This window comes from Psammomys obesus, unplaced genomic scaffold (assembly GCF_907164565.1).
Source record: "Psammomys obesus unplaced genomic scaffold, mPsaObe1.curated_primary_1811, whole genome shotgun sequence".
Classification (NCBI taxonomy): Eukaryota; Metazoa; Chordata; class Mammalia; order Rodentia; family Muridae; genus Psammomys; species Psammomys obesus.
Genome location: NW_026585504.1, coordinates 41,049,828 through 41,069,117, shown reverse-complemented (window position 1 = coordinate 41,069,117; position 19,290 = coordinate 41,049,828). Strand labels below are relative to the sequence as shown.

General features: G+C 55.5%; 3 protein-coding genes across 7 annotated transcripts; 2 read left to right on the top strand and 1 right to left on the bottom strand.

Moving 5' to 3' along the window:
- Positions 1-305: 305 nt before the first annotated feature.
- On the bottom strand, positions 306-6,946 carry Large2 (LARGE xylosyl- and glucuronyltransferase 2). 4 transcript variants are annotated; one of them, XM_055600358.1, is made up of 15 exons: positions 6,703-6,946; positions 6,452-6,621; positions 6,279-6,376; positions 5,907-5,989; positions 5,542-5,665; positions 5,176-5,347; positions 4,953-5,057; positions 3,246-3,358; positions 3,045-3,170; positions 2,699-2,854; positions 2,424-2,584; positions 1,735-2,013; positions 1,297-1,440; positions 999-1,194; positions 306-774 (listed from the first exon to the last, which is right to left on the bottom strand). In XM_055600358.1, exons 2-15 carry the CDS (start codon positions 6,555-6,557, stop codon positions 565-567), a joined length of 2,073 nt encoding a protein of 690 aa, XP_055456333.1. In that variant the 5' UTR covers positions 6,558-6,621; positions 6,703-6,946; the 3' UTR covers positions 306-564. The 4 variants fall into 4 exon arrangements, with proteins under 4 accessions (XP_055456333.1, XP_055456324.1, XP_055456342.1 ...); XM_055600349.1 differs by having other exon boundaries at positions 6,279-6,621; XM_055600367.1 differs by lacking the exon at positions 4,953-5,057.
- A 4,497-nt stretch (positions 6,947-11,443) lies between these two features.
- Positions 11,444-16,861, top strand: Pex16 (peroxisomal biogenesis factor 16). The gene is made up of 11 exons (XM_055600311.1): positions 11,444-11,758; positions 11,954-11,989; positions 12,621-12,697; positions 13,037-13,170; positions 13,301-13,401; positions 14,225-14,305; positions 14,428-14,580; positions 14,666-14,738; positions 14,857-14,976; positions 16,097-16,161; positions 16,678-16,861. The coding sequence occupies exons 1-11, from the start codon at positions 11,647-11,649 to the stop codon at positions 16,734-16,736; spliced, it is 1,011 nt and encodes a 336-aa protein (XP_055456286.1). The 5' UTR covers positions 11,444-11,646; the 3' UTR covers positions 16,737-16,861.
- Positions 16,862-16,924: 63 nt separating this feature from the next.
- Positions 16,925-19,290, top strand: Frey1 (Frey regulator of sperm-oocyte fusion 1). Of its 2 annotated transcripts, XM_055600326.1 has the most exons (5): positions 16,925-16,989; positions 17,204-18,129; positions 18,727-18,754; positions 18,912-18,985; positions 19,141-19,290. In XM_055600326.1, exons 2-5 carry the CDS (start codon positions 17,988-17,990, stop codon positions 19,260-19,262), a joined length of 366 nt encoding a protein of 121 aa, XP_055456301.1. In that variant the 5' UTR covers positions 16,925-16,989; positions 17,204-17,987; the 3' UTR covers positions 19,263-19,290. The 2 variants fall into 2 exon arrangements, with proteins under 2 accessions (XP_055456301.1, XP_055456312.1); XM_055600337.1 differs by having other exon boundaries at positions 17,204-18,754.

Sequence of the window (19,290 nt, the reverse complement as noted above, 5' to 3'; positions counted from 1 at the left end):
TCTGTGGTCCTTGAGGGCTCAGACTGTCCTGATTTCAGCTGGAATCCATTCTCACTGCCCCCTGATGCCCTCAGACCCTAAAAAGACCTTGATTCCCCAGCCAGAGTGCAAAAAGTGGTTTTTAAAACTTTTATCTTGGGGTTAGAGAAATGGCTTAGGGATTAAGACCTGGGTTTGGTTCCCAGCACCCACATGGCCACTCACAACCACCTATACAGCTCCAGGGGATCTAAAACCCTCTTGCCACATACATACATACATACATACATACATACATACATACATACATACAGTCAAAACACATATAAGATTTAAAAAATTAATTTTTTTTTATTATGAAAGAATTGGGAAAGCTAGCCCCAAACCAGCTGGGGCAAAGGAGGGCCGGACCACAGCCGTGGAACAGCAGCTGGAGAAGGAACTAGAAACCCCCACAGGGGTTCCACCCTAGCCCCTCTGATAAAAACCTTAAATAATTTAAATAGCAGAAAGGCACCCATCAGAGCTCTCCAGTGTCTCTAGGGAATGTGTGTGAAAGCCATGGCCAGGGGCAGCCGGGCCAGTTCAGGCCCGGCTTTGGGACTGCTGCAGGGCAGTGAGGTATTTCAGAGCTGCAGACCCATAGCGCCTTGACAAGTCCTGGTGGAACTCCTCCTTGAGGGCCTGGAGACAGTCCCGATAGGTGGGGCTGGAGCGGAATCGGGAGATGTCCAGACTTGGAGCGTGAGGCAAGTGGATGGAGAAGGCCTCGGGAAGAACCAGGAGTTCATAATCCTGTAAGAACGAGGTCAGAGCCGGCTGTGGTGGCACACGCCTGTTTGAGTCCAGGACAGCCAAGGCTACACAGGGAAACCCTGCCTCAAAAAGCAAAATCAAGAATGGGGACAGAAGCCAGGGCCGAACTGGGGAGGAGCAAGAGAGGGCTGAAATGCAAGCTTGTGCCATGGCCCACCCAGGAAGTGACAGATCACAGCCAGGGCCACAAGTGCCCTCCTCACCTGAGCATCCAGCTCTATGATGTGAGCCACCTTGTTCCAGCCAAAGCCCACAAAGCGAGGATCATAGCGGGGACAGTCCCGGGACACCACCACGTAGGGCTCATAGTCGGCCGACCACTGCACGCGGTATGGTGCCTGGGCTTCCCGCCAACGGGGGTAGTCTGTGGGCATGTGACCCTGAGGCCACTCGTGGTACCTGTGTAACAGGATCAGGTGGGAGCACGGTTGAGCCTAGGAGTTTGTGAGCTCCCGGGTGGCCCAGTTTGGGAACAGTGGGCCAGAGCATGGTCCCTCTTACCTAAAGGTGTGGAGGGAGCCTGCATCCAGTAAGGTCAGCAGCTCTGCCTTGGAGTTAGGGAAGCTGAACCTGTACTGCAGGGTCTCGAATGCAGGCACCACCAAAGCAGCCTTCCGACGACTGCCCAGCTGCTCGATAGAGGCCCTAGGGAGAGGAAGGTGCTCTCAGCCCAGGGGGCTCACCCCGGCTGAGCCACGGCCCCATCTTCCTCTGCTGGCTCAGGTAGCCTTGCCATGCAGACAACTGCTGTGTAAAGCAGGACATTACCTCCCTGACTCAGTGGCAGCCCCCCAGAAAGGTCGAAGATAGCCCCATTTCGTAGAAGCCACTGAGCCCCAGAAAGAGACAGGGACAGGGCAACCTAGGGGTCCCCAAGATACTCCTGAGTATCACAGCATGTACCCCAAATGCTGCCACTCTCTCGACCTGCAGGCCCACCTGAGGGAGTCATAGAGGGAGTAGGCAGGTAAGAAGTCAATGTCGCTGAGGAAGACATAGGGTGTGAGAGCCTGGGCCAAGGCCACATTTCGAAGCTGGTTGATTGGGTAGAGGGGACCCTCCCGGTACACGACATGATAGGCCACATCCTTCCGTGCAGAGAGCACTGGCGAAGTTTCCACGAAGTGCAGGAACTGCTGAGCCTCGGCATCTGTCAGGTACAAGGCCAGGCTCATGGGGCCCGGCCAGTGCCTGCACAGGGCTTCCAGCATCTGCAGCCTGGGGTGAGGTGGGAGGTCATCCCTGCTCGGGCACTTGTGCTAGAAATCCTCCCCAAAGTCAGCCGCTACAGAGCCCCCTCGTGTGACTAAGTATGGCACAAGCACAGAGCTGGTCTTTTTCAATCCTCACAACTACCCCCACTTTCGACAGCTGGGCAAACTAGAAGCCTGAAATCCCAAAGCTTCCTCATGGTCCCACAGTCTCACAGGGCAGTTCTAGGCATCAGAAAAACCTCCAAGAAAAGCCCGAAGCTTTTCCCACCATATCCAGTGTCTCCAACTTCTGGCATCCTTCCGGGGACCAGCAAGCCCACTACCACACCAGCAGGCTCCCAGATAAAGCCATTCCCTCACATGCCCAGACTCAGCCTATGCCATGCTACCTGGGGGTGCCCTTCACAGCCTCACCGGTCCATAGAAAGCTGGGCCACCAAGGTGACATCGTGGGCCCGGGGAGGTGGCGGCTCGTGGGCCAGGAAGGTGAGGTGCACTCGGTGCACAGTGAGCTGCTGCTGGCGGAACTCGAAGCAGGGCTCTTCCTCATCTAGCTGTGCCAGGGCCTGTTGCAGCTGAGCAGGGGTCCAGGCAAAGAAAGAACAGGGTGACGTGCCCTCCGGCCAAGGCCCACCTGGGCACGGAGAGGCAAGACTTCCCAAAGACAAGGCAGCGTGGCCCTCTCTCACCTGCTCAGCCCCAGGAGGAAGCTGGTTGGGGCATCCAAAGAGCTCTCTTCGCAGCAGCTTCCCATCATACCCCAGGAAGGTCAAGTGCAGATTCCGGAAGAATTCTGCATGCTTATTCTTCACTTGAAGCTTTTTTGGTGAATTCCAGTGGATCACCTGGACCCAGGAGGTATCAGCAGCGGTAAGAACAGCAAGGGAGCAAGAGTCCCGTCCGTCTGTCTGTCCATCTGTGTGTGTGTGTGTGTGTGTGTGTGTGTGTGTGTGTGTGGTATCCCCCAGCCCCCTTTCCCTTTCCCCATCCTCCTCCCCTCCCCCCGCCCGCCCTAGCTCTGCGGTCTCCACTCACTTTGAGGTCAGCCGCTTCCAAGTAACAGCGCTCAGCTAGTGTGTGGTCTGACAGCTGCACGTTCCAGACACAGGGCAGGGGATGCACCAGCTCGGGGTGCTCCTTGATGACAGCATTGAAGATGTCCTAGGCAGTGACAGACATCGCATCTCAGTCCCCAGCCTGGCCCCCAATTCTGCTCCCACAAGGATTCCTCCAGACCTGGTCAGCCAGGGAAGTGGCCATCAGAGTAAGCAGCTCTCGTCTGGCCATCAGCTTCCACATCTCCTCCCAGCCAGTTTGCCGGAGCCTGTCCAGACGCATCAGGATCACACCTGCCAACAGGGGAAGAGGTTGCCATGCCCACCAGGGATGGCCAGACGGCTCCCGTGTCTTTTGAAATGTTTGTTTTGTAGTACGGGGGAAGCCCAAACCCTCGTACGTTCAAGACGCTCTCTCTACCGATGAACTACAGCCCCAGCCCCTCTTTGAAATTTTATTCTGAGGAGCTGAAAAGATAGATCTATTGTTAAGAACACTTGTTGCTCTTGCTGAGGACCCAGGTCCGATTCCCAGAACCCACCTGGTGACTCACAGCCGTCAGAGCTCCAGTTTAAGAGGACTCAGCACCCTCTCTGTCCCTGTCCCGTGTTGGTACCAGGCATGCATGCAGTGTGCGCACATATATGCAGACAGAACTTTCATATACATAAGACAAATCTTTAAAGAGATATTATTTTGAAGCAGGGTCTCACCAGGTTTCTTAGGCTGGCCTCACCTTGCAGTCTATATTACTTTCTGCCTCAGCCTCCCACAAGCTGGGATTACCACCACCAATCAGCAACACCAGGACAGGCGACAAGGTCTTTCTCTCTCTCTCTGTCTCTCTGTCTCTCTCTCTCTCTCTCCTCTCTTTCTCGCTGTAGCCTTGGCTGTCCTGGACTCGCTTTGTAGACCGGGCTGGCCTCAAACTCACAGAGATCTGCCTGCCTCTGCCTCCCTGAGTGCTGGAATTGCAGGCCTCTACTACCTCAGCTGGCACAAGGACTTAATTGTACAGTCACCTAATGGCGCTTTGGTCAGCAATATAAAACATACGCTACAAATGAAACATGATCAATTATATGAAATAAAAGGCCACCACCTAGAGTCAGGGTATGCGGCCTAGTCGTAGTGCTTGTCTGTCGTGCACATTAGCCCCAGCATGGCCTAAACCAGGGAGCATACACCTGTAACCCCAGCAGGGGGAGATGGAGGCAAAAGGAGCAGAAGTTCAAGGTCATCTTCAGGTGTGTAGTGAGTTCAAAGCCATACACTGGCTACACGAGTCCTTGTCAAACCAACCAAGCAGCCTGCTACCTAGTGTTTTTCCTATGCTTTTTCCATTTTCAGCTGCACAAATACTTGCCTGTCAGTAGGCACTCAGCCCTGTACCACCCCTGTTGTTTCCGGGCCGTACCACGGCTGGACAAGAGTAGGCTATGCCATCTGAGTGTATCAATACAGCCTCTGGTGTTTGCACAGCAACCAAATTGTCTAATGGCAAATCCCTCAGAATATGTCCAAACTGTCAACACGGGACTGTATTCTCTGATGTCTCAGACATAATCACCCATAACTCCCTTGGGCAGAGGGGCGGAACTGTGTACCACACAGCTCACAGAGTCCTCCCAGTATTGAGTCCTGTCATATTTGCTAATAGCAGGGTTCTTCCCATGATATAATGAGAAAACAAAGTCTCAAAGGAAGCAAGGAGTTTGCCACAGCCATTTGGTACAAACGCGAAAGGTGGGAGAGTTCTCTTCATCCCGTGTCCCTTCTACAGCACTGGCAGAATTCTTCTTGGGGCTTCTTAGCATTCTGTGTTCCCGCCCCACCACCGAGGCCCAGCAGCCCACCCTGTCCTGTCCCCCTCACCACTGTCCCCACCTGTGTTAAAGCCCCTGCCCAAGGCAGGCCAGGGCCTATGGTTCTTCCAGAGGTTGCCCAGGTACCAGTCGCTCTGGTTCTCCACGAGACCGACCACCTGCTTGTCTGGAGGGGAGGGTGGGAGGGAGCTGCCTGGGGATGTGGGCTCAGGGCTAGTCCACCTCGGGGGGTCTTGGGTAAACTGGGGAGTGGGCAGGCCAGGCGAGGGTTGCACGGGTCTCACCAGAAAATCGAGCAAACAGTGTCCAGAGCTCCGCAATGTCAGAGGAGAAGGTGACATCGGTGTCTAGGACAATGACTCGGGCCAGGCTGAGAGGCAGGATGCTGGGAAGGACGAGCTTCATTAGCCCATACAGGCCTGAGTAGTGCTTGTTGGGGACCCAGGAGATCAGGGGCTGTGGTGTGGGAAGAGGGGGTGGGGGACAGGCCAAGTGGCACAGCGGAAGGCAGCCATTCCCCCCCAAAGGGCGAAAGATTTGCACTCCAGGAGGCTTGGTGGGGCAGGGTCTCTCCTCTCCCGCCACCCACTGAGGAGAGTAAGTAGAGGATGGGCCTAGCTGGGCGGGAGTGCAGAGGGAGAGACTCCTGCCTTGAGCGCTTCAGCATCGTAGAAGCTGACTGCCACAGCTGGTACCATCCATGTTCGGAAGAGCGTCTCCAGGATGTTTCTGGCTACGGCATCGGTTACCAGGTGGAGGTGCAGTGGATTTTTCCTTTCGGGTGGAGAAAGTTAGCCTGACGTGGCTCTGCAAGAACAGCGCAGGATTCTCCCCCACAGGAGGAGGCCCTGTCTCCTACAAAGAGCTCTTGGGGATGTTCTGATGGTCCCCTTGGTAAGAAGGAGACTTCAGTCTCCTCAGCATGGATGAGGAGAATAGAAACTCAGAATGGCGGTGTTCAACGCTTTGTTGGGGGGGGGGGGTTCCTGACCTTCAGCCAGTGGCCTGTCTGTACCTGTAGAAGAGCACGGACTTCACCAGAGTGATGATATCTCGGCTGGAGTTGTATCCCGCACACACGATGGCCACATGCAAGAGCTGGGGAAAGGATTCCTAAGTCAGCAGCTGTCCCGAACTTCCACTAGCCGACCTAGCCAGCCTGCTCTAGAACAGTGTAGCCCTCACCTGACATCACAGCCGGGAAAGCGGGTGTGGGGAAAGTGACGGCAGGAGTTGGGGCGGGGGGGGGGGCTGCACTCTAAGCGTCCTGAGGTGTTCCAGCTGGGTGACCAGATGTCAGGTGCTGTGATTGCCACGGATGCCCAGATGGCTGGACAGGGGGCCTGGAACCCTGGGGGTGGCAGCCTCCAGCACCACACGCACCCACCTCGCACTTGGGTGGCAGGAGAGGCTGCAGGCTGGAGGCGGAGAGGTTGCGGCTCCCGCACGGGTCTCCATCGAGGGTAGCCGCTGCGCGGAGTCCGTCTGAAAGGACACGTGGCGTGAGCAGGCAGAGGTCACAGGGGTCCCCACCTCGCCTGCCCAGCTCTCGGCGCTCACACTCGGTGTCCCGGCCGGACAGGAAAAAGCCAACCACCAGCAGCAGCAGCAACAACAGCAGTAGCGCGACGGCCCCCATTGCCCGGAGACGCCCTCGGAGCAGCATGGCTGTTTGAGACTCAGGGCGGGGAGCGACCCCGGGCTGCGGGCTCCATCACCGGCCCTGCGGACTAACGACCAGAGGAGGGTCAGCGCTGGGACGCGGGGCCCGACGGCTGCTCGCCCCGCCGGTGCACAGTTGCGGGCCTCACCTGCTCTGGCGGCTCCAGGAAGGCCCGGTTCCTCCAGCGACCGCCCAGTAGCCGGGACCCTGGTGAAGCTGGGAACTAGCCCCGCCTCCAACCTGGGCTCAGGTTTCACCTTTGCTTGGCTGAGCTGGAAGGGGCGGGGAGACCCCTGGCAGGGCCCCGCCTCCGCCTTGCACCGGACAGCCCCAAAACATGCCTGGAACCTACAACCCCCTTTAGGGAGGCGCGGGGAGAGCTGAAGGCTGAGGGGACAGTTATCCAGGCTGGTCTTGTGACCGCTACCTTTACCCTTCTGGCTCCACGACTCCATTCCTCCCCCTAATGGGAGGGACCGTTGTCCCGGAGCTCGGAATCAAAGGATTGGCCCGGGCACCGGAGTACTCGAGGGTTGAGAAACAGGATGGATCGGAATGTCTGGCCCAGGGGTTAGGGACACCTGCTCAGTTCCAGGACAGGAAGCTGGGTCTGCTAGGGACACCTGTAGCCTGCGCGTCCTCTCTCGCCCTTTAGTCCAGGCGACCCAGCCCGGCCCAGAAGAGGAAGACTTGAAGACGCGGGCACTGCGCCCTTTTGAAGGCCGCCTCCCTCCAGCACGAGAGCTGGCAGAGGGCGTCTTTGTGGCTAGGGCAGGAGCAGGGCCGTGGATACCCCGACCCAGGCCTGGATCTCTTCTTGCCTTTTCTTTCCACCCCTCAGCAGGCCTCAGGCACGCCTCTGGTCCTCAAAGGGTGCAGGAGCTCTGGCTGTGAAGGAGCCCTGCCATGGTCGGTTGAGCGCAGTCTGAATGCCAGGCCCTGAGCTAAGTGTTTGCCAAGTCCTTGCTCAGTTAATCCTCACATCACCCCGAGGACACAAGTCGAGACTGTCGCTGAAGAGTGAAAGGAACGCACACACTTTGGCCACTTGCTGTGACAGGCAGCGCTCTACTGCTCCTGCGCAGACTCCTGGCTGTGGCGGCTTCTCAGTCTCCCCTAAGGGTCTTCTGGCTCAGGACCTGCCCCTGCCCTTCCTCCCCACTGGGATGTAGCTCTCTTCACATCTCTTGCTTATCCTCCCGGCTCCTCGAGGGAAGCTGGAGTTGCCTGTCTGTTATTCTGTTCCCGCCCCCTAGCCCCCATTGCTCCACACGTATTCCGGGTGTTCGGGTTCGGTCTGGATGGGAACTGGACCTGCCCTCAAAGGGCTCAGGCTGGGCCTTTTCGCCCAAGGTCCCGTTGCATAAAATGAGGCAGACCCCTAAGCAGCAACCTGGGGCTGGCTCCTCCCCTGAGTGATCCGAATGCCTTTCTCCGGGAGATGGGGGGTGGGGGAGTAGCGGTGGAAGGGATCAGCCTGTGGGCTTTTAGAAGTTACTATGGAAACCGAAAGCTGCCTCTGGTACGTTTAGGAATTACGGGGAAACCCCCTGGTATCCGGGGCTTTAGTATCTTCATCTTCAGCCTGCAGTGCAATTGGGGTGCAGGTCAAGGGTCGGTGGGGGAATGGAAGGGTCCCTCCCCATGGCCCTCAACAGCGGAGATAGTTGTGGGAGTCCAAATATGAAGGAGCAGTTACGGCCACAGGCAGAGCCTGGACCGAGCTAAGTCTTCCATAAAGAGAAGTGAGCTAGTGAAGACATTGGGTCTGTAGCTCCCACTGTGGTCTCTCATGATGACACCACCTCACCTTCAGCACTGTGGGTGGGTTAGTGAAAGGATGGGCAGAAGTGTCTGCTGGACCTTCAAGAAACCCTTCTGGAGTCTCCAGAGGAGAGGAAGACCCAGGTCAGTCTAGTCCTCTGGAGTTGAGATCCTGTTTGAGCCAGCTCTGCCTAGGACTTTACTTTGTGACCTTGGACCTGCCCAGCACCCTCCCTGAGCCTTCCTTCGGTGTCCTCATCTGTGCCTGTCCAACTGGTCTTCCTGCCCCAGTGACTTGGGGCTGATCGAAGGTGTAAGGATCCAGCACCATTTACCTAGAGGCCTTGCAATCCAGCCTTGCCCAGCCAAGTCCAGGAATCCAACAAGGAGGGGCCTCCTTGGAGCCTGCCACGCCTGCACACACCTCTGCTCTTTGTCTCTGGAGCCTAATCAGGCTACAGATCTAGAGAGGAAAACCAGGCAGTCTTGCAGCTGCCAGCCTGGCTAGGTCCTCTCAGCTGTCCTGGAGAGAAGGGCCCTAGACTGTCTGAATGTCAGGGGAGGTGGTGTAGCCCTGTCCTTCCAGGCCTCTCCTTCCTCCCAGAACAAAAGACTATCCGATGAAACCTTGCACACATGTAAGATTGTACAAACACACACACCTTCACTGTAGCTTCAGCAGAGGGCTAAGGAGTGGCCCAAAAGACAGTGAAGTCACTGAGTTTCTAAGTCCAGTTCCTCAGCAAAGCCAGCCTCATGTCATGGTTCCTTCTGGGCTAGAGGACACTGCCTTTTGGTCAGAGCCTTGCTGTGCTACCTAGGATAAATAGTTGGACCTCCTTGGGCCTCATCTGTGGACAGAAGTTCCCACCAAATGGACAAGGTGTTACTTCTCTATGGCTGTGACACAATAAACCACCAGGCAGAAGCAAGCTTGAGGGGGGATTGGCTCACTGTTTAAGGGTACATTCCATCATGATGGGGAAGCCATGGTTTCATAAGCCTGAGGCAGCTGGCCTCTTTGTAGCCACAGACAGGAAACAGGAAGATGAGTGATGGTCGGCTGGAGAGATGGCTCAGAGGTTAAAGAGCACTGACTGTTTTTCCAAAGGTCCTGAGTTCAATTCCCAACAACCACATGGTGGCTCATGACCATCAATAATGAGATCTGGTGCCCTCTTCTGGCGTGCAGCCACACATGCAGGCAGAACATTGTATAAATAAAAAATAAACCTTAAAAAAAAAATGGGTGCTGTCACCCAGGGTGCTTTCTCCTTTATTCAGCTCAGGACTCCAACCCAAGGGACACAAATACAAACATCCAGACTGAGTCCTCTGGGCTCAGTGTTTCTGGAGCCATGTTTCTACCGTGATTCTAAACCCACCAAGTTGACAATGAAGACTGAACCATCACAGTTGACAATACGGTGAAGAATATGCAGGACACTCAGGACAGGGTGAAGACGGACTTCCATGGTTCCCATCCCACAGACTCTTCTGAGGCTCACGACAGCTGCCCCTGAATCTTTGTTTGCTGGCATTGGCATGAATGAGTTGACAATTCGAGCATGGCTCCACGTTGACAAAAAAAAAAAAGGAAAGGAAGTGGAAATGTATTGTGACTTCCTGTTGATGCTTAAAATGGCTCAGACTAAAGCAGTATTCCATTTATGACCAAACATAGCAGGCACTTTAAAAACTTAGTTTCAATTTAATTCTCAAAAATAAAGTCTTGCTTTCAGCTCAGTTAATCTGGAACTCCACTCCATGGGCGAGGCTGGCTTTAAACTTGTAATAATCCTGCCTCCCAAGGGCTGGAAATACATGCATGTGACACCCCATCCAGCTTTTTTTTTTTTTTTTTGTAAAATTTCATTTTATGCATACGAGTTTGGCGTGCTTGTCTTTCCATATACCGTCTGTGCCTACCTGGCGCCTGCAGAGATCAGAAGCAGGCATCGACTACCCTCAAGTCGGAATTATGGATGTTTGTGAGCCACCGTGTGGGTCCTCTCTCTGCAAGAGCAACAAGTGCCTTTTCCCCCAGGCCATCTCTCCAGCATCACGTCTAGCTTTTTTAAAAGGATTCTTTAATGAGCATTTCTGAACCCCTGCGTCATCTCTCCGGCCTCTTTATGACCATTTTTATTAGTGTATATTAACTGCATAAAAAAATGCGCCTCACCTGTCGTGGAGGCACAAGCCTTTGATCCCAGCACTTGGGAGGCAGATGTAGGCCAGCCAAGGGATACACAGTGAGGAGCACAAAGCAAGCAGAACAAAAAACGGGCTTCATTATGACATTGGGGGGGGGAGGGGCATGACTGGACATACTGTCCTGTCCTTGTCTGAAGATAATGGCTGGTGGGACATTCAATAAACGGGTTATAATTCTTGGAATACGATAAATTCGCGAGCGGAGTCTGCAATGGCGCGGGTTTGCCGAGCCCCCTCTCCCCACAGCCAATCAGCTGCCTCCCCGGAGCGGTTCCCGCCCTCCGCTTCGGCGTCGCCTTGACTGACTCTAACAGCGTTGCTGCTCTGGTTCAGGAACGCTCCCTAGGAGCGTTACTACCAACCCCTGGGGAGCAGCTGAGAGCCGGGAGTTGCACCCAAGGGCCAGGAAACGCTGAGATTCGTTCCGAGTTCAAGGTCCAAGTCGGCCCAAATAATTTTATAGAAGGGAAAACCCGAGGTGCAGATGAGGGAAGCGGATGCGTGGGGTCATCCCTAAATGGAGAGAAGGCGAGGCTAGGGTATTCTCCGCGGGAGTAGTCCTCCGGGTACGGGTGTGCGTCAGTTTCCTCGGCACAGGCTTTTATGCGGGACCGGAGACTGGTGGTGCTGAGACCCATTTAGGACAGTTTCGAGGCTCCCTGCACCTTAAATCCCAAGCCCTTTGCTGTCCGGCCCTCCCGCTCGAGCAGATCTGCGATCTGCTGGGAAAGCCTGGCCTGAGGCTCCGTGCTCCCTTCTCTAGTATGAACTGCTCAGCCTGCCGCCAAACTGCAACTGCGCAGGCGCCGAGACAGCCAACCAAGAAGGTGGAAGGTCGGGTGCCTGAGGCTCCGAGGAGCTTCAGGGCGGAGAGCGAGGGAGCCAATGGCTGGAAGGAGGGAGGGTGGGAGCTCACGGCGGCTGGGAGGAGGTGCTAGAGATGGGGTAAAGGGGCGTTCAGGGGCTCCGCGCGTCTGGCTCGTCCTGGGCTGCGGAAGTTGAGCAACTGGGAGGCGGGCTTAGGGCCGGAAGCAGGAAGGAGGGGGCAAGACGCAGGGCCCCTCCGACAGCCGTGCTGTCGGCCGGTGGGACTGTCGGTGGCCAGGGCAGGATGGAGAAGCTGCGGCTCCTGGGCCTCCGCTACCAGGAGTACGTGACTCGTCATCCAGCAGCCACAGCCCAGCTGGAGACAGCAGTGCGGGGCCTCAGTTACCTGCTGGCAGGTGCCACACTGACCTTTGACCCATTTCTTCGGGACCCTGCCCCATGACCCCTATGGCCCTTACCCTGTGGACTCAGAAAAGTGGTCGCGGTGCTTGATTTTTGTTTAGGTTCCGTGGCATATAGGGAGTTAGGAGATGCCAAAGCTGCAGGGTGAAACAGATACCAACGTCTGTCTCCTGTACCTTTTTCCCCAGGTCGCTTCTCCGATTCACACGAGCTATCTGAGTTGGGTGAGTTGGGCCCTGGTCTGGGGAGGAGGGAAGGCTTCCAGAAGACATGATCCCCCTGGCTCCAGGTCCTAGGCTGCCCTCCAGATCAGCTGTCCCTTGATGTTCCCAGAGTTGGGAGATTTGTGAGGGCCTTGGCTGGCTATTCAGATCAGTGAGGCAGGAGAGCAGGCCCTGCTGTCAGGACTGATTTTCAGATGCCACCAGCTCCATGCTATAGGTGTCTCAGCAGTGTTTTTGTAGTTAGTGGGGGAAGTGATGAAAGGATGAGGTAGGTTTTGAAAGGTAGATGTGATATAGACCGTCAGTCTGCAAAGAGAACAAAGGTGAGGTGGGGGCCACACACTTGGCTGTTTGGAACATGACAGGCAGTTCTGAGCAGCTCTGAAGCCAATGCTGTCCAGCAGAACAAGAGCTGGCTTGTCACTGTAATCAGCTCCTTTCTTATTGGTTCATATGTCATCCTGGAGAGAATGGGGCTCTGAGAAAGTTGGAGGAGAGCCATGTCGGTTTCCACAGTCTGTGGGCAGCTGAGTGCAAATTGTGACAGTTTTCTGTCGCACTCTGGGGTAAAGGTGAGAGGTCTGGAAGCCACACCAGAGCCAGCCTCTCAAGATCATGCTTTGCTTCTCAGTGTACTCTGCCTCTAACCTGCTTGTGCTGCTCAATGACGGGATCCTTCGGAAGGAGCTTCGAAAAAAGCTGCCTGTGGTGAGGACTCTGCCAGGAACCAAGGGTGGGGAGCTCAGGGACTTGGGGAGCAAACAGTAGTGACCAGCATGTGTGTGGCAGATGCCATAGTCTCAGGGTGTGAGACATGTCTGCGTCCTTCTGAACCTCAGACCAATTGTCAGTTGTTCTCATCTCATGCGTGAAGGTTTAGACATGGGAGAGCCTGCCCCTGGCCAGCCAGCCTGTTAGCAGTGGAACTGGTGTTTGACCTCAGGCGTTGGGCTTGGAAAGGGGGCAGTCCCACCCGCTGGAGTGGCCCTCTTTCTCTAGGACAGCACTTGGGCTAGAGAAGCTCCCTGACCTCTGGGCTTCTTGCAGTCGCTGTCCCAGCAGAAGTTACTGACATGGCTGAGCGTGCTGGAGTGTGTGGAGGTGTTCATGGAGATGGGGGCGACCAAGGTGTGGGGTGAAGTAGGCCGTTGGCTCGTCATTGCCCTCATCCAGCTGGCCAAGTAGGTTGGGCTGCGGAGGGCAGGATTCAGGTGGGGTGACCTGGGCCAGCTATGAAGGTGCTCAGCAGAGCAGCCTTGCTACCTGCTTTCTAGCCACCTCCCCCTAACTATACCACACTCCCCAACTTAGGGCCGTGCTGCGCATGTTCCTGCTGATCTGGTTCAAGGCTGGCATCCAGACCTCACCCCCCATTGTTCCACTGGACAGGGAGACCCAGGCACAGCCCTTCGGTAAGCTGCTTCTTGGCCCTGGGGAAGGGTGGTACATTGGACTGATGTGTGGATTTGGAGCACATTTCCCATCAGCTTGGCACCCAGTTATTCAAAAGGGGGGGGGGGGAGGTTTGGGTAAAATCAGAACTTAAACTTGGAGTTTTTATTTGTTTTTGAGATCCTGGAGATCAAACCCAGGGCCTTGTACATGCTAGGCAATTGCTCTGCCCCTGAGCTTCACTCCCATTCCTGAACTTGGGACTTGTGGTCCCATAGTCCTTCTGTCTTGTGGGCTGCAGGAACTAGGGACACAACATCAACTCAAGGTAGGTGTCCTGCCAGCATTGTCTCTGGGCTTGGTTCTGTATCCTGAACCACAGCCTCAAGAGGCAGGGCACCTGGCTGCATTGGGCCCCTCCGTCAGCCTCAAGTCTCTCCCCTCAACTAGAATGGGGACAGTGATATACCTCCTACATGAACTTGACAGCAAAGGATTGAGAGAACATGGCCTCATGGTCCCGTGTCCCTGATAGATGTGGTTGTGCTGGGCTTCTCCCTTCCTTCCTCCAGTATCTTGGAAACCTAGGTTCTTGGTTGACTGTGCCTGTGAGTGATGATGGCCTCTTTCGGGGCCAGGGTAGGTTGCAGGCTGTTTCTCTCTGTGGAAAGATTACTTGTTGAACCACAGTCCCAGGGTATGATTTCCTTAGTTCGGCTGCTGCTAGAGGACAGGCTCCTGTGTTCTCCCAGTCTCTCCTCAAGCATTCCCTGCGCACATGTTTTCTGCAGGCTCTGTTAGGAACGTGTCTCTCTTATGTTCTTTCCTGTCTCTATCTGCTAGATGGTGACCACAGCCCGGGCAGCCAGGAGCCATCATATGTGGGGAAACGGTCCAACAGAGTGGTGCGAACCCTGCAGAACAGTAAGTGGAAGATGTAGCTCGACTGGGCACCTAGGTGCTGAGGTCAGTGTGAGCCCGAGGGACTGGCTTCTGTCAGCACCCGCTTTGGCTCCCGGTTCACTTACCTTGTCCTTCTGTTCTAGGCCCATCCCTGCACTCACGGCACTGGGGAGCCCCCCAGGAGCGGGAGATTCGGCAGAAACAGCAGCAGGAGGAGCTGAGCGCACCGCCTACCCCTCTGGGGCTTCAGGAGACCATCGCAGAATCTTTGTATATTACTCGGCCCCTGCTGCACTGTATCCTTAGTTGTGCTGGAGGTGGGTAGGGGAGGAGCTGAGCTGGACCCTACACTGGAGATATCCTTGACACCTTGACCGTCAGTGCTCAGCCTGGGCATATGGGGGCAGCGGTCATGGACACCCTGGTTACTGTCTGGTGTGGTGGATATGACTAGGTGAGAAGGGGTAAGGGATTTCTCTCCTTCCATGGGCTTTCTGCTTGGTGTGTGGCTGTCCCAGCCTATCCTTCTCAGGGACATAGATCGTCCTTGTCCCTATGTCCTTTCCCCACAGCCTGAGTCTCCTGAGTGATAGGAAGAACCTGACACGGAGGGAACGGCTAGAGCTGCGGCGCCGCACAGTCCTGCTGCTGTACTACCTGCTGCGTTCGCCATTCTATGACCGCTTCTCTGAGTAAGGATCCCCAGATCAGCAGGGCTGGTCGATGCCACTCGGAGAGGGTTGGGGTCAGCTGAGTACCAGCTGGTTCAGAAGCAGCCTCCAGAGCCACCCAGCCTGCCCTCAAAAAGTCCTCAGGCCAGTGTGAGCTTGCATACTTCTCAAGAGACCACCGAGGCCGGATAAGAGCTCTGCAAGGCCATAGTCGATGCTGACCACCCATCTCCAGCTCCTTACCATAGGGTATCCACTTTTCAGAGCAGGTGCTGCACTTCCGAGGAGCTGGGCGCCTAAACAGGCTCCAGCTAGGCTGTCACTGCTGGGCCCCTCCCACACTGATCAACCAGGAGGGAGCAGAGCGCTGCCTCAGGCAGAGAACCCTCTCAAATAGGCCTGCCAGGGCACCTGTGAGCTGTGGTGGAGTGTCTGAGCAGGGGCTGGGCTGGGAGACCTGGGCTCATTGCCACACCTGTAAAATGGGGCCAGCGATGGTGCTCATCTGATAGGTTGTTGTGGGGGTGAGGTAACTGTGTGTGTTTAGCTGTGCTTGGTATGTAATGAGCATGTGATAAATGTTAGGTGCTGCTGGGGAGCAAACCCAAGGCCTCAAACATACAGGAAAGTGTTCCGCCCCAGAACCACAACTCCAACCCACTCATGTTCTCCAGTGTTCCCAATATCATGTCTTGCCCCAAGCTCCCGTACGGGAAGTCCCATGTCTTAAAACAAGCAGCCTCTCTTTGAGGTAGAGAGGACCCTTAGGACTGTGTCCCCTTCCTAGGCCCCTGATTACACTTGAGCGTTGGCTTGTGAGGCTTCTATGTGGCTCATGCTCTACCAGCTTACTGCCCTCCGCAAACGTCCAGGGCACGGGCCTTGCTCTGAAGTGACTCTTAAGCACTGTTGTTGAATGCCAATGGTGGGAAGATGGAAAAGAGGGAAGGGAGAGTGGAGGAGAGTGTTGTTAGTTGGTGCCTGCCAAATGACAAGCTGACAGCTGTGGACAGGTGGAGGGCTAGTGGCCTAGCCCCTTATTTTCTGAAATGCCTGGTGGTCAGGGATGGTCTTTAGCTCCTGGTGTGCAGGGAGCCCCCACAGGCCCCCCTTTGCATGCTGTTTCTCTTCCCCCATTCAGAGCCAAGATCCTCTTCCTGCTCCAGCTCCTTGCAGACCACATCCCTGGCGTTGGCCTAGTGGCAAGTAAGTATGGGTAAGACAACATGGATGTGCAATGTCCCTGAGGCACGAAGGGCCCTGTCTTACTGTTTGTTCTTTTTTTTTTTTTTTTTTTTTTTTAGTTTGATTATTGGGCAGTCAGGAGTGAGCCCAGAATGAGTATTGGGAGCTAACAGCTCCAGGGCCTAAGGAGGCCCATGGAGGTGGGTAGGTGGCTAGAAGAGTGTATATAGGATTATTAGGCCACATCAGGTTGGTGAGCTTCCTCCACCCTCTGAGACCAGAATAATTGGAAGCAGTCTCATCTGGTAAGGAATGGAGGGGCCTTAGGGACTGTCTGAGTACCGGACCATAAAGGAAGATATGGCGGTCATGCTACTTGTCTCCCCAGGACCCAGGGGTCCTTGTCTGTAAATCTGTTCTCCAGCATAGCAGCAGAGAGGCAGGAGGTACAGCAGGTGGAACAGTGATGAGATGCTGTGCAGGTGGTGTGTTAGAACAGGGCACAGGGCAGTAACTCCTCCTTCCCTCTCGCCGCAGGGCCGCTCATGGACTACCTGCCCTCCTGGCAGAAAATATATTTCTACAGTTGGGGCTGACGATATGCAGGAGCTGGTGCAGAGTGGGGCATGTGCTGTGCTCTATTGCCCTGGGCAGAGCTTGTCTCGGCTCTCCAGTTCCCCAGGCCCCTCTTCTCTAATAAAACTGACTCTGGTAGTGTCCAGCATGCGGCTCTGTGTCCATTAGCAAGCACCTCCCCTAGCAGCTCTGCTTTTCAACCCTGGTCACTGCATCTGTCCCTCTTCACACCCTCCTGGGATGAAGCCACAGCAGCCTGCTCCTTGTCACTGGGTAAGACATCTCCATCAGGTCCAGGGGCAACTTCATCTCAGCACAGCAGGCTGTGACTTTGCCTCTTCCAGCATGGGTCATCATTTGCCTCAGCTGCATGACTAGACACTTCTTTCTCACTGGTCCCTGGTGAAGACAAGCGGAGCTAGGCCAGTAATGACCGTGGTCCAGCATGCCTTCTAGCCAGGGCCTCTATTTACCCTTCCCCCTACAGGGCTGAAGAACAAGCCCAATGAGAAGCTCTTCTCTGCAGCAGAAGTCAGATCTGTCAGAGCTGGGGCAGGGGATAGAGCATGAACCTGAGTCCGTAAGAAAGAAGTGGTTTCCGGGTGTGTGTGCTAGAGTTCCCCTCCCTGACACGCTCCCTGTAGGCTGACTATGGCTCAGGCAGATTGAGATTGCTGGAACCATGCAGGCTACTTGGAGAAGACAGAGGATGGCCTGGCAGGGCTCTGTGGACCTGAACTTCTCTCCTCAGTATTTTTCCTTCCCTCTCCTCCTCTGTCCTTCCCTTTCGGTCTTTTTAAACGAGTCTGACTTGGTCAAACTCATGGCAGTGTCTCGGTGCGGGATTATAGCTGTCACACCTGCCTGGCTCCTGTCCTTTTGTTGTGTGGACTATTCCTGGCAGGGGTGCTCCTTGACAGTGGAGCGCACTGTCTGTACCTGTTCTTCAGGCCACCCCTCCTACAAGATGCCCTCATGGTCCCAGCCTTAACCTGACGTGCTTGCCATGTGATTCTGAAAACCACCAGCCCCGGGCCCTGAGCTGGGGCAGCAGAAAGTAAGACTTGTCAGTTTGTCCGCTCTAGAACCTGTGACCTCTGCTTAGCCTGACAAGCATCCTGGGTGTCTGCACTGTAGCAGGCTTTGGTGCCATGCAACAGAGTTCGAGCCCTGCAGTTCCTGACTACCAGAGGAAATACGTGTACCTACTACGCTGAGATCTTGGAGATGGAGGCAGTATTTGGCAGCAGTGGCAAGCATCTCCTGCAGTGATGGCAAAGGAGGGCAAAGCCTGCCAGCAGGCTGGGAAGCTCCAGAACTGTAGCAGTTCTGTCATTTTAGAGCCGGATAGAGACCCCCGCCACCAGGCTACACCCCCAGCCCGCAGCCATCAGTGTCCAGTCAGCAGCCTGGGTAGGGAAGGCTGTGTGCGGAAGGTGGCTTGTATGGGGTCTTGGTGGAGCCCAGCACTTAAGTGCTGCAGTGTGGGGGCATAAGGAGTGGGTGGCATGATGTCGGGGAAGGTTTGGCAGAGCATCGTGCTTGGCATGGTACAGCGGGAGGAAAGGGGCTGTTGACTGTCTCTCTAGCACTTCGTGGTGAATGGTTGGTGGGCAGAGATGAGAGTGGCCCTGATATTGGGCATGACATGGGAGAGGCTCAGCCAAGGCAGTGGGGCAAAGGATGGATGTCCCCAGCAGACCACGGGGACTGTGTGGGTAGGGAGGACTATGGTGGCCTCTAGGAGTCAAGAGTTGGATAGCGGATGGAGTCCTGGCAGGGACGTGTGGGACAGGAGGCTTCCCTGGGACGTGAAAGGGAAGTGCTGATGCCGAACCTTGGAACTTTGTCCTTTGTGAGGTAGTCCTGAGAACTGGCAGCAGGTTCTGTCCTGGGGGAGGAGCAGGCAGAAGTCACGGCAGGGACTATAGGAGATGGTTCTCGCCATGCTTGGGGCTCTGTACCCCAGGGCTGGGCTCAGTCTCTTCCTTTTTTACCTCATCCTGGCAGGCGCACTTCTTCGACCTCAGCCTCAGAGGTAAGGCCAGAGCTTCAGGGCCTAGAAGACTCTGGAAGAGGCTGTCCACTATCCTGGGAAGGGCTAGTTTATGAAAGTCTTCACCCTGGAGTGTCCCTTACAGGGAAGTGGCAATGGCCTTTGGGGTCAGGACTCAGCACAGCAACGTTTCCCATAGGTCTCAGCGATCTGTTCCTGAGGAATTCTCAGCCCCGCTGGAGCTCCCACAGCCACTCTCAGGCCTGATGGATGGTAGTATTTCTCTTTCCTTCCCCACCCTCCACAGCAGGTGCCCCTAGAGGTCCCCCAGGGCCAAGCCCTGTGCCTCCTACTCCCAGACCGCCTTTTCAGAGCCCCATTCCAAATCAGCAGCTCTCTTCTCCACCGTTATCCTCTTCTCTCTTTAGACTATGGGGTCAGACCCAAGCACCCGTGGCCAGGAGGGGCCCGACCCCTTCTCTCTCAGGCCCAACAGCGCAAGCGGGACGGGCCCAACATGGCTGACTATTACTATGACGTGAATCTGTGATGGGAACCCCACATAAAGCTATTCTGGG

Bases quoted from the DNA above. Each gene is read 5' to 3' on its own strand.
- Large2 (XM_055600349.1), bottom strand. From the start codon at position 6,557: ATGCTGCTCCGAGGGCGTCTCCGGGCAATGGGGGCCGTCGCGCTACTG. The intron at 5,666-5,906 runs GTACAGACAGGC...TCCACCCGAAAG, and splicing joins AAGTCCGTGCTCTTCTACAG to GAAAAATCCACTGCACCTCC. The intron at 775-998 runs GTGAGGAGGGCA...TCGTTCTTACAG, and splicing joins TCATAGAGCTGGATGCTCAG to GATTATGAACTCCTGGTTCT.
- Pex16 (XM_055600311.1), top strand. From the start codon at position 11,647: ATGGAGAAGCTGCGGCTCCTGGGCCTCCGCTACCAGGAGTACGTGACT. The intron at 14,977-16,096 runs GTAAGGATCCCC...TCCCCCATTCAG, and splicing joins TTCTATGACCGCTTCTCTGA to AGCCAAGATCCTCTTCCTGC. The intron at 16,162-16,677 runs GTAAGTATGGGT...CTCTCGCCGCAG, and splicing joins TGGCGTTGGCCTAGTGGCAA to GGCCGCTCATGGACTACCTG.
- Frey1 (XM_055600326.1), top strand. From the start codon at position 17,988: ATGGCAAAGGAGGGCAAAGCCTGCCAGCAGGCTGGGAAGCTCCAGAAC. The intron at 18,755-18,911 runs GTAAGGCCAGAG...CGTTTCCCATAG, and splicing joins CTTCGACCTCAGCCTCAGAG to GTCTCAGCGATCTGTTCCTG. The intron at 18,986-19,140 runs GTAGTATTTCTC...TTCTCTCTTTAG, and splicing joins ACTCTCAGGCCTGATGGATG to ACTATGGGGTCAGACCCAAG.